Source organism: Populus trichocarpa, chromosome 14 (assembly GCF_000002775.5).
Source record: "Populus trichocarpa isolate Nisqually-1 chromosome 14, P.trichocarpa_v4.1, whole genome shotgun sequence".
Classification (NCBI taxonomy): Eukaryota; Viridiplantae; Streptophyta; class Magnoliopsida; order Malpighiales; family Salicaceae; genus Populus; species Populus trichocarpa.
In genome coordinates, this window is record NC_037298.2 from 4037118 (window position 1) to 4053862 (window position 16745).

At 34.4% G+C, this 16745-nt stretch overlaps 1 protein-coding gene across 5 annotated transcripts in view; it reads left to right on the top strand.

The window, feature by feature from the left end:
• Positions 1-15920, top strand: part of LOC18105200 (uncharacterized) — a 30837-nt gene extending 14917 nt beyond the window's left edge. Inside the window, exons 1-2 of one of the 5 annotated variants that reach the window (XM_052447035.1) lie at positions 166-423; positions 10393-10941. In XM_052447035.1, the coding sequence (XP_052302995.1) occupies positions 380-423; positions 10393-10849 (501 nt within the window). In that variant the 5' untranslated portion in view covers positions 166-379 and the 3' untranslated portion in view covers positions 10850-10941. Of the gene's footprint in view, positions 1-165; positions 424-557; positions 1491-10142; positions 10258-10392; positions 10942-15746 lie in introns of those variants that run through there. The other 4 variants (XM_024584256.2, XR_008057291.1, XM_002320007.3 and 1 more) reach the window with 4 other exon arrangements.
• Positions 15921-16745: the final 825 nt, after the last annotated feature.

Consider the following 16745-nt stretch of genomic DNA (forward strand, 5'->3'; position numbering starts at 1 on the left):
AGCAATCCCAGGACACCGGCTTTTGAAAAATACGTCTTTGACAAAATCGACAAAACGAAAGACGTCTTTTGAAGACCCCACGTCCCCACCCATTTGTGGGGTCAACTATGATTCGAGATTTTCCTCTCCTATAAAAAGCCCCATCAATGAAGTAACGACACTTCACCCATTTGTCTACAGCTGAGAGCTCCAAACCCCAAAGACAACATCTCTCTAGCAAAGGAAAGCTGCAGAAAATGGCAGAAAACCACTCGCCTAGTCTTGGTTTCACCTATAAAAAGCCCCATCAATGAAGTAACGACACTTCACCCATTTGTCTACAGCTGAGAGCTCCAAACCCCAAAGACAACATCTCTCTAGCAAAGGAAAGCTGCAGAAAATGGCAGAAAACCACTCGCCTAGTCTTGGTTTCAAAGGAGACAGGTGACTCCAGACCCTCTTGCCTTTAATTTTTTTTTCATCAGGTTCACAGGGATTCAAATTAAATTCCCTTTTCCCTTTATTTCACCGTTTTCAATTCTTGTGTTTGAGTAATTTTAATTTTGTGATGATGACAGTATCGTAGCGCAGCACGCTATTTTTGCCCTGCTCGTGGACACGTTAAGCAACCAAATCCAAGTGAAATACCAGTCAATGCGAGTTTCTCCATTTGACACCCACATGAGGATCATGTCAGCATTTAATGCTGCTTTGTTGATATACGCCACAACATCAGTTGCCGAGGTTATACTCCGGACGCAGAAATCAGTCCACCAAAGACTTGTCGGCAATATTCGCCTCTTTGCTAGCGCCCTTGCTGCAATTCTGCTTCTGGTGACTCTTTCCCTGATCGTGTCCTGCATCATTTCTGTCCTGTGGACCTGTTTATTCGTGAAGTTAGCATATGAATCATGTCAGGATCTATGCCAGTTGCTAAGCCAAACAACTAATAAGGTACTGAGCATGTTGAAAAAGCTGATTGCACCTGTGAGGAGCCCCAAAGAGAAACCAAACCAGCCGAATGTGGAGGTCCTTGCTAGTCCCGAGACAGACGGACAGTGTTAAATCATTGACTAGTTGCTCCTAGCCGCTTTTTGTAATTTATATTGTGAAGATATACTGTTTTTCTAACGCGTAAGAGAACTAGATAAAGGATAGGATGTCCTTGGCATGTGAAAATTGAAATATATGACATACTTTTTATGGGCCTTTTCTTCTTTTTGTTTGTAAGAGGAATGAGACTTGCAAAGTTATCCGAGCTAGATTTATTTGGTGGTCCGCAAACTCATAGAGGAGCTAAATAGGATGGAGTTTGTGCTTCGATCACCAGTTCAAGGCATTCCTCACCACCCTATGTATTGTGACCCATCTAGCAGATGGATTCTTGTCCTGTCTAGGTTTTTCTTTCCTCTCTCTCTTTTTTCTTCCTTTACATACTGTAACTTCTGGGCTACTTCTATGGTCGTGGCTCTCGTGACGATAAATAAGATGCTTATCTTTATGGACTGGGCTGTCATTTTGATTTTGTTAAGCTTTGAATGGGCTTCATCTATACTGCAAACAAAAAAACAATCTTAAGAAAATATAAAAGAAACCCCACCGAAAATAAAAGTCTAATTTAGACAAAACATTCCTCGGGGAACACAATTTGGTCCGGACTATTTTTTACAATAGACCGGTGTCTGTTTCATAACGTGTCGTTGTAGCTGCTTTCCCCTCTTGGAATTATGAACCCAATATATAACTCTCTTCTCTTTTTAAAAAAAATTATATCTAACATGGAAAAGTTTTTACGATTTCTTATAATCATTTTAAAGTGGCACAAATGATAACTAACTTGTTGCGGTGGTAGTGGAGTGGTGGAGTTTGTGACAACAATGTAGTAAAATGGTTACAGAGTAGTAGTGGTGACACTGAGAAGTCGTAGTTTGTTCATTTAAAAGTTGCTACTTAATATTTAGTTCAAAGCCACTAGAAACCGGAATATACTTAGTCTTGTCAGAGAATTAAAGTTAAAAAATTAATTATAGCTAAAAAAAAATATTAACACTCATAACTCACCCTATCTAAAATAAACTAAAATCCCCACCTAAAATAAGCTAAAAATTTGGATAGTTTTATCTATTAGCAATCATCTTTTTATCTAATATCAATAATATATTTTCCGTATAAATTCATGATCCTTAACTCCAAATCAAAACATTAAATTCTTACTTTGATTTTATCATTAAAAAAAAACATATATAAAAAAGTACAAACACGCGCAAACATACACACAAAGTTCCAAGTTTACAATGTAAGATTTAAAATGATAACAATAATTTAAAGACACATTTCGGCATCTAAAATTACAAAATGAACTCGGGAACAAGTTCTGGAAATTCTGGGTAATTAACTTTGGGGTACACGCGCCGCCGCAAGAAAAACCAATGGACGAGGGGATCTGGATTGGCTTCTTCCCCTCTTCCCTTCCCTACTGGCGGTGGCACCGTGACCTGCAAACGTAACACGCAGTCTGTTTTAGTTTTTTTTGTCTTTCTTCTGCAGATCTAGCAGTTGGGTCTCGGTCCAGATCTTCTACATGGGGTTGAACCGGAGAAGGAGAGTCGGTTGATGAGGAAGGAGACGATGTCTGTGGGGGAGGAGCTGGAGGGAAAAGGCGGGCATCATTCTAATTCAGTGCTCTCCGAACCGTGCGGGAAGGTTTCCCATCACACGGCTCACCGACTTGATCTTCCGCGCTCCTTGAAAAATAGGTACGATCCCTCTTTGCTTTGCCACTCAAGGGTACGCGCTTAGGCCCCTTCTTCCCTTCCCTTCCCTTCCCTTCCCTAATGAAAGAGTCCACCGCCCGCCTGGGGAGTCGTGGCGTGCAGGCCTGCCTCTTTCTTTAGTAGGTGATTCACTACCGAAGCGAAGAAAAGGCTGGATCAAGAGAAGGAGGCGGGCATATAGGGGTATGTGGGCTTCGCTGTGTTTGGGCTGCTTTGGGGTTGGTTTCGGTGGAGGCCGGTCTGTGCTGATGAGGGAAGATTTGTAATGGTCGATGGTGAGGGAAGAGACGGGACCTGTGGTCTGTTGGATCTCCGGTGAGGATGGCGCTAGGCTGCTACGGCTGACGGTGAAGACCGGCTGAGAGGAGGAAGGTCGGGTGTGTTGCTGGTTTGTGGAAAATAAGGGCTAACTTGTGGGGAAGAATGGGTCTGGAGAGAGTTGAGGGAAGATGGAACGAGGAGTGTAAGTGGGGCTGTTGTGGGTGACAGTGAACTAGGGAAGAAGAAAGGTGAGTGGCGGTTGTTTTTGGCTCTCTGGTTCTGGGAGAGAAAAAACCAAAGAATATCTTTTTTTTCAATACTTGATAAAATATCTGTATTTTAATTTTTTTAAAAATAAATAATATCAATATTGATTTAAAGAGAAAATTAAATGTGTTTTAAAGATTTTTGAAAATTAAATTCTTTTAAGACAATGATAAAAATACTAAAATGATGTAATATATTAAGAGTGTATCAACATCGGTTTCATTGTTTTTTCTATGTTTGATTTTTTTTTGAAAAATTATTAAAAAACTTGGGTAAAAAATTGATGCCTTGAACGGATGCCCACCTCTCTAACGCGTGGATAATGTCTACGGAGCATGGACTTTGAAACGTGCACTGATGTGAAGTGGAGGAGCATTCGTCTTTGACTATAAACAGTGCAGACATCCGTGCGCTTCATATCCCAGAGGACGTCCCCAGTGTTTTTCTATCTTTTTTCCCCCCTACACAAAGACATCTGATAAATCCATAATGTGTTAAATGAGAATAAAATATATATTTTATTATTTCTTTACTTTCAATTCTTTATGTTGTTTACTCATTTGTTTTTTCATATAGTCACATGAAAATAACGTGTTAAGAGATCAGATAAAACTTCTAATAATTTTTTATTATTAAAATAAGAATTAATAAATGAATAACAAAGAGAAACAACTGGCTAAATAAACAATTTTTCCATCCCAAGTTTAAATAATTTAAATCACAATAATTTTTTATTTTAATACTTTGAATTTTTATTCAAAAAATTATGTTGTTGATGAAAAATTTAATGGCTTTGTCATATAAAAATAGAAATGCATAAAACCCGATGTCGCTTGAAAATTAAAACCCGAGTGAATTTCTAATCATTCTTGTCGTCCTATCAAGTTTGGTGACGAGTGCCGTTTTTTTTTAAACAGGTAGACGAGGTTAATATTTTAGCGAACGCTAGGATTCTTTAATTTTTATTTAGCTCAAGAAGCCGGGTTTCGAAAATACGTCCTTGGACAAAACTAAGGAGTAAAGACGTCTTGAGGACCCCACTCGACAGCTGTGATTCGCCGCCTATAATTAATGCAACACGAACTGATAAGATAAGTTATAAGTTTTTACAGCACAAAAAAATATACCTCGTGATTTATAACTTGAAGATGTTATAATTGAAATATTAATTAATTTAGTCAATCATAAAATTTAAATATAATAGAGTAGTTCTTACCTATTGTCAATCTACCTTCGGAATCTTATCGTGTATTAATGCTGTGTTTGTTTTGAAAATTGATTTTCAGTAAATTATTTTTTTATTTTTTTTGTGTTTATTTGCCATTAGAAAAGTTGATCAATAAAAAACACTTTTCAGTTAAAAAAATTTAGCTTGGTTTTCAGAAAAATATTTTCCTTTTATTTTAAGCGGAAAACACATTCCGGAAGTTATGAAAAATTTAGAAATGTCATATTATTTTCTGATTATATCAAATTTGGTCCTCAAACTTTTGATTGTTATATATATTTTATTTTGAATATTTATTTTTCAATTCCATCCCTTATAATTTAATTTTTATATTAATTTTGGTTCTTATTTTTATAATTGTTATTTGCTTTTCCCTTATTATTTTTTAATTGAAATTTTTTATCTATCAAATTTGGTCCCCATTCTTTTGATTGTTACTTATTTTATTTGAAATAATTTATGAAATGTTAATTATTATTATTATTTTAATTTCTTCATCTTTCAATTATTTTATTTTTTAGATTTGATTTTTATTTATTTTATTTGAAATAATTTATGAAATTATATTTTTTCCAATTTCATTCACATTCAACTTTTTAATTTATAAGATTTGTTCCTCATTATTTTAATAAACTTGAAAAAAATAAAATATTAATAAGTTATTTTTCAGCTCATTTTCCATGACATAACCAAACACTGGAAAATGTTTTCCAACTTATTTCTCATTACACTACCAAACATCAAAAAATAATTCACTTTCCAAAAGGAAACTATTTTCCAGCAAACAAACGGGGTCTAAAAAAAATTACTTTTCAATAAACAAACGAGACCTAATTCTTGCATTTTTCCTTTACTTTTATACTCGCGTGTTGAAATTTGAAGGAGAAAAAAATCAAGAATAATTAAATGTACAAGCTCTGTTTAATTTGATCCTATTGTGCTCTTTTTTTATTTTTTTTGTTAACCGTAAGTGTTCGGGTCAGTTTACGTGTACCTCGACTAATCTCCCGAAACCTGGAAGTTAACAATCATATAAACCTTCATTAGCCCCGAGGCTTGTGACACTCAAACTGATGATCTTCGAGGAGGAAACTCAAGACCTGACTAGTTTAGCTACACTAGTGGCCCTCAGGGTTCCCTGTTTTGCTTTTTATTTAAATAACTTGTGGTCCAGTATTTAAAAATATTTTGATAAATATTTTTTTAAGAAAAACATACACAATATCTAAGAATAGAAGGTGAAAACTTATAATAAAACTATAACTGTTTTCCTACTTCTCTTGTAATAAACTTGTATTTCTTACGAATATAATAAGGTTGTTAAATAATATTTTATCTTGTTTTATTTATTAATGGTAGAATAGTATTTTCAGTTTAACCAATATATAAACTATTTGTATTTAGATTAAAGCAAGAACATTAATGCAAATCAATCAAGGAGAATTCTAGCCTCCTCTCCTTTCATGTTTGTATTTATTTTTGTGTTAATTAAATTATTTTAACATAATATTAGAACTAGTTTTATAGAACAAGGTTTAATTCCAAACATAACTTTTGCGGCTCTAACGCACAAACTCATGATCTTTTGCCCCAATTCCACGTGCTAACTAACTAAATTATGATAGAGAGTTATTTTTATGTGTATTAAACAAATATATTAATTTGATTAATGTTTGCATGAATAGTAAATCGCCATAAGCATCCCAAGTTTTTCTAGTTTAATAAGTTTGATAGTTTAGTTTCATTTAAAGTAATTAAGATAACTGCAGTAAACTATGAACCCACCAGTCGAGTGGATGGAGGAGGGTGTCATTGGCCCACTATCCCCGCATGTTTGAATTGATGATTAAAACCTTACAGAACTCAACGTGTCAATCCCTAAACCGTCGATTCAATCACCCTTGCACCTCCATTCATTTTGTTTGCCTATTAACAACAATTCAATTCAGCTCGAGGACGTCGCGCCCGTTTGCCATTCTAGAAGTCTCCAGTCATTCGCAATCATTTGCATCCTTTTGTGTTTGTTTTTTTGTTTTTAAAAAAAGGTTCCCTCTTTAGCATATCCATTAAAGATTGTATGCGTCTATTAATGAAATTTCATTTATTCTTAATTTGTGTTAAAAAATATAAAAAATATTATTCATTAAAAATATCAAATAAGCGCTGTTTTGCATGTTGATATTTTTAATTATTTACAATAAATTAAAAAATACTATGATTGATTAAGAATGTTAAATGACTATTAACAGGTTTTTTGAAAACATCCATTAATCGTACTATTAGCATAAATCTATTAAGTGTCTTTAATTATACACACCACTAGTTTATTGACAGGTACTTCAAACTTGTATTATTTAATTAATCTATATTGTTTTTTTTTCTTTCTATTTTCTAATAGATTGTTAAAGATTTATAAATGAATGAAACTTTAATGTTTATTAAATAAAAATATTTTATTTTTAAATAATTTCATAAAATATTGATAATTATAATTAAATTAATCTATTTAAAATCTGAATCATATAAAATATTTCTTAACGTGAGTATATTAATATTAGAAACATAAATTGAATTATCTCTCAAAAATTAATAATTAATAGTTTGGTTAAATATATATAATCCTTAAAAATAAAAATTACTTAACAATTTTCCCTTTACATTATATCACTATGAACCTCGTTTATTTTATTCTTTTTAGTCATGTAAAATTGAATATAAATTAGCATTGAATACATGAATAAAAATCTTAATTAATCAAGTATTAAGAAAATATTGATTTTTTATACTGTTAGTATTTGTCCAGAAAACCAGAAGCAATGTATAAAAAAATTAACTAAGAATTCAATTTAACAATTTGATGTAATTTAACTATTTTCAAATTTTTATACTTCATATTTCTTATTAGATTATTTCTAAGCCTTTTTAAAGTTATCATAATAAAATTAAAGTGTCGACGTAGCACTGTACAGTTTAAGAATAATTTATTTTATGTTATTTAGAATTTTACATGGTGCTAAGATAATATAAAGCAACATAATTAACCTATGTTTTAGGATTCATTTTAAAAAAACCCTATTGCTCGGGATATTAATAAGAGACTGGATAGAATTTAGTTATTAGTATTGGAGATATACTATAATGTTAATTCTACTAATTTATTAATTGATTTCTTTATTTATTGATAGAATAATAGTGGGAAAAATTGATAATTTTTTAGTATTTCAGTATAAAAAAACTAATTCTGGTGGCTTAAAATGACTTCATGTATAGATATCAAAGAGAAGAGAGTTAGAAAGGGAGTTGATATGTTTTTCCTTTTATTTTTTCTCATATGCAACTCTTATAGTATCTCCCAACTATAATATTAAAAATAAAATTTTCATTTAATTTGCGGTTTAAGGAAAAATATATGTCGATTTTCCTCACCTGCAAAGAAAAAAGGACTCTTATTCCTCTAATTTTAAATTGTTATAAAATAAAACTAGAATTATAGTTTTTGCTATAATTCGTTGAAGGCATTGTAATTGTATTGCTTTTTATATTTAATATTAATGAGTTAAGAGTACAAGTTTGTATGAGATATATTATAGAATACTCTAAAACGCGTGGGATATTCATTGTAGCTGCAGGTTTGTTTGTTTTTTTTTTTTTTTTGGCTTTTGTTGCTTCTGTTTTTTATATCACTGTGCACACAGTGCACAGTGAAATGTATCACTGTGCACACAGTGATACACTTGATTTTTTCTTTTTTTCGTTTTTGTTTTTCTTTTTTTTTTTCCGCCTATGGTTTTTGTTTATGCATTTTTCTTTAATGAATTTTTTTTGGTTTAATTTAGTTTGAAATTTTTTGTTTTTTTTCCTTTTTAATCAATTTTTTTCGTTTGACCCATCGATTTTTTTTTTCTATTTAGTTATCAAACTTTCATGACGCGAATCCCGGGTTTGACGGGTTAACCTGGTTTGACGGGCTAACTCAGTTGATTCAGATTTTTTTTCTTTTTCCTCATTGGTAATATGCTTATGTCTTTTGTTTGTTTTTTTTTTTTTTTAATTAATTTTTTTCGTTTAGTTTAGGTTGTTAATGTTCACTTTTTTTTCTATTTCTTTTAATGAATTTTTTTTTTTAATTTAGTTTGTTAATGTGAAAAAAAAATTTTATTTAGTTATCATACTTTCATGACATGGATCTCGGGTTTGGCGGGTTAACCTGGTTTAACGAGTTGACCTGAATTTTTTTTGTTTTTTTTTCTTTTTAATCATTTTTTTTCGTTTTGTTTAGTTTATTAATTTTTTTTCGTTTGACCCATCAATTTTTTTTTCTATTTAGTTATCAAACTTTCATGATGCGAATTCTAGGTTTGACGAGTTAACCTGATTTGATGGGTTAACTCAGTTGATTCAGATTTTTTTTCTTTTTCCTCATTAGTAACAGGCTTATGTCTTTTGTTTGTTTTTGTTTTTTATTATTTTTAATTAATTTTTTTTCTATTTAGTTATCATACTATGGATTACTACAGTATTTCCCTTACATGGTTTTTGTTTGATTACAGTGTTTCCCCCACATGTTTTTTTTTTAAATTATTTTTGTTAAATTTATTTTTTCAATATTGACTTGGTTGAGAATCTAGCTTTAGCTTTAGCTTTAGCTTTCCCCACTTTTTTTTTTCATTTTTTTAAATTTTCCCCGCGTTTTTTCATTATAATTATAATTATTATTATATTGTATTATATTATATAACTGTTTTTTTCTTTTGTTTTTTCTTTTTATTTTTTTAATTAATTTTTTTTTTATTTAGTTTGTTAATGTTAAATTTTTTTTATTTAGTTATCAGATTTTCATGATACGAATCTCGGGTTTAATGGGTTAACCTGATTTGACAAGTTATTTTTTTCATTTAGGTTAGTTTGTTAAAGTTAATTTTCTTTCTATTTAATTATCAGACTTTCATACTTTCATGACACGTATCCTTGGCTTGACGGGTTAACTTGGTTTGATGAGTTAACCCGGTTAATTATAGGTAAACCTGTCATTTTTTTTCTATTTAATTATCAAACTTTCATGACGCAAATCCTAGGTTTTACGGAATAACCTGATTTAAAAGGTTGACCCAATTAATTCAATGTTTTTTTTTCTTTTTTTTCATTAGTTTTTTACTTCTTGTTGATTTTTTTTCTTTGTTTTTTTAATTAATCTATTTAATTATCACACTTTTATGACACGACCTTATAGCCAGACCCACATCCAGTATTCTTGGGTCCGGTGTTACAGCCAAACTCACTTAAATTTTTTGGGTATAACTTTGCAGAAAAACTCAAGATTTTCAAATTTTTATTGTTTTTCAATATTTTTTATGCAAAAAAAATGACCCGCGGCATCGCGCGGGTATCAAAGCTAGTATACATATATATCTCGTGACAATTGCAATGATTCTTTTTTGTCTTTTGAAATTAGCTTTAGCTACGAAGTTGATATTTTAGCGAGAAGCTAGGATTATTTAATTTCCCAGGACGCCTGCTTTTGAAAATACGTCTGACAAAATTGACAAAACGAAAGACGTCTTTTGAAGACCCCACCCATTCGAGACTTTAACACTTTTCCTCTCCTATAAAAGGCCCCATCAATGAAGTAACGATACTTCACCCATTAGTCTATAGCTCCAAACCCCAAAGACAACATCTCTCTAGCAAAAGAAGGCTGCAGAAAATCGCAGAAAACCACCCGCCTCATCTTGGTTTCAAAGGAGACAGGTTACTCTAAATCCTCTTGCCTTTAATTTTTTTTTCCATCAAGTTCACAGGGATCCAAATTAAATTCCTCTTTCCCTTTATTTCACCGTCTTCAATTCTTGTGTTTAAGTAATTTTAATTTTGTTATGATGACAGTATCGTAGCGCAGCATGCCATTTTTGCCCTGCTCGTCGACACGTTAAGCAACCAAATCCAAGTGAAATACCAGTCAATGCGAGTTTCTCCATTTGACACCCACCAGAGGGTCATGTCAACATTTTTTGCTGCTCTGTTTATATACGCCACAACATCAGTTGCCGAGGTTATACTCCGGACGCAGAAATCAGTCCATCAAAGACTCGTCGGCAATATTCGCCTCTTTGCTAGCGCCCTTGCTACAATTCTGCTCCTGGTGACTCTTTCCCTGATTGTGTCCTGCATCATTTCTGTCCTGTGGGCCTGTTTCTTCGTGAAGTTAGCATATGAATCATGTCAGGATCTCTGCCAGTTGCTAAGCCAAACAACTGATGAGGTACTTCGTGTTAAAATAATTGAGATCAAATACAAAAAGGAGGCTACAATTCTCAATAATCTGTTTATTATGAATGCATAGTCTTAACCTAAATACAAATAAAGTATATATAGGTCAAACTGAAAGTATTATTCTACCCTTAATAAATAAGACTACATAAATATTATTTAACATCTCCCCTCAAACTCACGATGCGGCAGCTACAAGCATCGAGAGTTTGCCAACCAGAAAACGAAAACGAGAGATGGAATGCGCCTTAGTAAAGAAATCTGCAATCTGCAAGGAAGAAGGAACAAAAGGCAAAGCAATGGTGCCATGTTTGAGATGATGACGAGTAAGATGACAATCGATCTCAATGTGCTTAGTGCGCTCATGAAAAACCGAGTTATGAGCAATCTGAATAGAACTCTGGTTGTCACAATACTTAGGAGTAGGATGAGAAAAAGAAATTCCCATATCAGCAAGTAACCAACGTAACCAAACAATCTCTTTGGTAGTAGATGCCATGGCACGATATTCTGCTTCGGTGGATGATTGAGAAACAATAGATTGTTTCTTGCTCTTCCAAGAAATAAGAGAATCACCTAAAAAGATACAGAACCCGGTAACAGACTTGCGATCTGTGGGATCACTACTATGATCAGCATCAGAGTATGCACACAACTTCAAGGAAGAGGTGGATGAAAGTAACAGACTCTGAAAAACTGTACCCCGAAGATATCGCAAAATACGAAGAACAGCTGCCCAGTGAACAGTAGTAGGAGAAGCAACAAACTGACTAACAACATGAACAGCATATGCAATATCTGGACGAGTAATGGTGAGATATACCAAACTCCCAACAATAGTGCGGTATAAAGTAGGATCTATCAAAGGTAAACCATCAGAAGAAGAGTACCTCGCGTTGACCTCAATAGGAGTATCTACAGTCTTGTTATCCGTAAGTCTAGCCCGCTCAAGAATATCTGCAACATATTTCGACTGAGAAAGAAGGTAACCTCTAGGTGAGTATGCTACCTCAATACCCAGGAAATATCGAAGATAACCCAAATCCTTCATTTCAAATCGTCTAGCCAACTCTGTCTTCAAAACTGAAATACCATCAATATCATCACCAGTAATAATCATGTCATCAACATATAAAGACAGAATGATACGACCTGCATCAGTGCACTTAATAAAAAGAGCAGAATCATGACTGCTAGAAACAAAGCCAAGAGACGAGATCACAATAGAGAATTTCTCAAACCAAGCACGAGGTGCTTGTTTGAGACCATATAATGCTTTCTTAAGCTTACAAACATATCCAGAGTCATGTGAAATACCAGGAGGGGGTGCCATATAAACTTCTTCTTGAAGATCTCCATTCAAGAATGCATTTTTAACATCAAGCTGAGAAATATGCCACTGACGAATCGAAGCTACCGGCAATAAGAGTACGAATAGTAGTCATTTTTGCAACCGGGGCAAATGTCTCCTCATAGTCCATACCATAATGTTAAGAGTATCCTTTTGCAACCAGCCTAGATTTGTATCGCTCAATAGACCCTTCAGAATTAGTCTTGATCTTATACCCCTAACGACAACCAACAACACTCTTACCAGGAGGTAGAGGAACCAGATCCCAAGTATCTGTCTTATGCAAAGCAGAAAGTTCCTCATCCATAACTTGCTGCCAAAGCGGATCAAGAATTGCCTCTTTATAGGAAGAGGGCTCAAAGAGACAATGAATAGAAGCTAAAAAGGAAGTAAATGATGAAGAATAACAAGAATAAGCAAAATCTGGTAGTTTTGTGGACTTACGAATGCGGATGGATTGACATGGAGGTGGATCCACAATCTCAGATGAAACTTGAGGGGTTGTAGATGAGAATGGAGCTTCAGGTGTGCCAGAGAGTAAAGTACCAGTACCTGCAGAGTTATGAGTACAAATTGATCGAACATAGGGAGAGGTATCATTACCAGAATCCTCAGAAAAAGGATCTATATGAATAAGATCAGATTTTGTCAGGCTATGAATAGTGGATGGAATAGAAAAGAAAGGTATATGCTCAAGGAAGACAACATGACGAGACACATAAAGTTTCTGAGTTATTGGATCAAAACAACGATACCCCTTTTTACCTTCACCATAACCCAGAAAGACACAAATAGCGTATCGAGATGATAGCTTATTGCGTTCTACATGAGGACGAAGAACGAAACAAGTACAACCAAAGACTCTAAATGAGGAATAATCAGGGACATACCCATATAGCTTTTCAAAAGGAGATAGACCCGAACTATGAGAAGATGGAATTGTATTAATCAAACTTACAGCAGTAAGAACAGCTTCTCCCCAAAATTCACTAGGCACAAAAGCAGACAACAAGAGAGAACGAGCAGTTTCGACAATGTGCCTATGTTTTCTTTCAGCTACACCATTTTGTTCAGGAGTATCTGTACATGAAGTTTGGTGGATGGTTCCATCTAAGGCAAGCATTTGACAAAATTTATTAGAGGTGTATTCCCCACCCAAATCACACCTAAAGCATTTGATCACAGCAGAATGTTGAGTTTTTATAAGAGCTCGAAAAGTTGCATATATCTCAAAGAATTCAGAACGATGTTTCATTAAATAAACCCAACAATAACGAGTATGATCATCAATAAAAGAGACATAATATCGAGACCCTCCTTTTGTGGAAACAGGAGAAGGTCCCCATACATCAGAATGAATCAAATCAAATGGCGAAGATGAAACAGAAATACTTCGATTAAAAGGTAAAGCAGAAAATTTTGCCAGTTTACATCCACTACAATCAGAAATGTCACAAGTTTTCAAATTTCCTAAAGCTCCTGTGGATGCCAAAAATCTCAAACGAGAAGACGAAACATGACCTAGACGGGAATGCCATAAATAAAAACTAGAAGATGAAAGACTCAAACGAAAGGAAGACAAATCAGCAGTAGTAGCAGCAGCGGCAACAGCATCAACTGACACTTTTAACTCATCCAAAATATATAGCCCATTCTCCCTACGGCCTGTCCCAATCAGCTTCTGAGACTGCAGATCCTGTACACAACAAAAAGAACCAGAAAACATGACTAAATAATCACCAGAATCACATATTTGACCAACAGACGCAAGATTCAATTTGAGTTTTGGAATAAGATAAACATTAGGGAGAGACAAGTGAGGTGTGACAACAGAACCAACACCTGCTAAGGGCATAGGAGTGCCATCAGCAGTCATAACAGGAATGGAGGACAAAGGGGACACTGAGGTAAAAGATGAGGAATCTGGAGACATATGATGGGAAGCACCAGAATCCAAGACCCATTCAGAGTGTGACATACCTGAGGAACTATGAGGCAACTGACCTATGGAAGAAGTGGACATTGCTTGTGGCTGCAAGGAGAGAAACTTCTGAAATTGCTCAGCTAAAGTATTAGGATCGGTAATAGAGCCTGGGGAAGCTACTGCTGCAGTATTGTGGTGTGGTGGGTTATAACCCTGAGGTGATCGATGAGCATTAGATTGTGACTGGCTGCCAGACTTCCAAGCTTGATTCTGCTGTCTCAACTTAGGACACTGAGCCTTCCAATGACCTTTCTGCTTACAGAAACTGCACTCATCGAAGCCAACCCTTGTGTAAGGCTTGTTCTGATTATTAGAGAATGGCTTAGAAGGTACTGCTAGTACAGAAGGATTCGAAGCAGAAAGAATTCCCTTTTCAGAATAAGACTGAAGATGTATTTCTTCAGCCAATAACTCACTGACAACAGAGTCAACAGAGGGCAGTGGAGAACGATGCAGAATTGAACCTCTAAGTCCTTCGAAATCACTGCGAAGTGCTGTTAAAAATTGTACCAATCGTTGCTGCTCTCTACGTTCAATATAAGCACCACATGCTTTTAATTCTGCCGATTCTGTAAGAGCCAATTGATCCCAAAGATCTGTCATGGCAGAATAGAACTCCTGAATACTCATATTCTTCTGGTGAAGAGCTCGTATGTCATTCTCTAACTGATACTGTTTTGCAAAATTTGATTGCGTGAATAACCGTTGCAGATGATCCCAAACCTCCTTTGTTGTCTCATACTTTGCCAACTGTGTACCTATAGAATGCTCAACAGAATTGTTGATCCAAGTAATGATCTTTGCATTGTTTGCTTCCCATGTATCTATCGAAGCAGTATCTCCTTCTTCAGTATTCTTAGGTACCACATAAGTTCCACTAACATATCCCCACATCTTCTTACCCTTAAGAAAATTTCTCATTACATAGCTCCAATACGAATAGTTCTTCCCATCCAACCCACACTCACAGACTGAAGCGAATCGTCTCTTTCAGTAGCCATAATCAACAATCACAAAGAACCAGAATGCAAAAGCAGCGGAAAACAAAATACCAAATTGCAGAAACTGAACAGAGATTGCAGAAACTAAACAAATATCTTCTCAAACTTATACGATTACTCCAAAACACAAAACAAATTTGCAGAAACTGAACGGAATTATCAAATTACAAAAGCTGAAGGGAAGACGAAATACCAAAATAATTGCAGAAACTGATGAAATACCAAATTTTGCAGAAGCGGAAGACAAAATCTCACTCCAAAAAATTTTCGGGGCTCTGCCCCGAACCCCGGCAGGGGCGCGCTGCCCCCTGCAAACCCAGCCAACTCACCGCAGAGTTGGATCCGCGAAGTTGTGTTCGGGATTAAGCCTCGTTCCATAAAACCAGCTCTGATACCATGTTAAAATAATTGAGATCAAATACAAAAAGGAGGCTACAATTCTCAATAATCTGTTTATTATGAATGCATAGTCTTAACCTAAATACAAATAAAGTATATATAGGTCAAACTGAAAGTACTATTCTACCCTTAATAAATAAGACTACATAAATATTATTTAACACTGCGCATGTTGAAAAAGCTAATTGCAACTGTGAGGAGCCCCAAAGAGAAACCAAACCAGCCGAATGTGTAGGTCCTTACAAGTCCCGGGGCAGAGTAGGATAGTGTTAAATCATGGACTTGTTGCTCCTAGCCGCTTTTTGTAATTTTCGTTGTGATATTGTTTTTCTAACGCGCTAGAGAATTAGATAAAGGATAGGATGTTCTTGGCATGTGAAAATTGAAAGATATGACATACTTTTTATGGGCCTTTATTTCTTTTTGTTTGTATGAGGAATGAGACTTGCAAAGTTATCTGAGCAGATTTATTTGGTGGTCGGCAAGCTCATCGAGGGGCTACATAGGATGGAGTTTGTGCTTAGATCACCAGTTCAAGGCATTCCTCGCCCTATTTATGGTCGTGGCTCTCGTGACGATAATGAGATACTTATCTTTATGCACCGGGCTATCATTTTGATTCTGTTAAGCTTTGACTGGGCTCCATCCATACTGCAAACAAGAAAAATCTTCAGAAAATATAAAAGAAACCCCATCTAAAATAAAAAGTTTAATTTAGACTATTAGTTCATTGCATAGGGCATGGATTTCCAGTTAGACAAAACATTCCTCGCGGAAACAAATTTGGTCCGGTCTACTTTTTGTCATTAATAAATTTTTAGTTATCAATGTTTTTTTTTTTTTTGCCGAGGTCATGCACATAATTAAAACGGAGTAGAATGGCGCTTGGTAATTACCAAGTCTTCTTCTTCTTCTTTTCCTTTCCTATTATATATAACTGTCTCAATACATATATATTTTTAAAAAAATATTTGAAGATTTAATAAAAGAGGAATAAGAAATCTCCATAAATGACAGATCTTCTTCTTACATAGTTTTGATTCCAAGCAGTGAAAGTATATCTTTTTTTTATTTCCCATTTCTATTCAAATGAGTACTTCAAAGTCATGTAGCAAAAACTTTTGTAAGACTATCCTTAGGTTTTTTTTAAAAAAAAAAATGAACCGGCTTGGCTTGTTATTTTTGCAATGCTCTGTTAGAAGACTTCATTAACCCGTGGTCAACCTGTTTATAT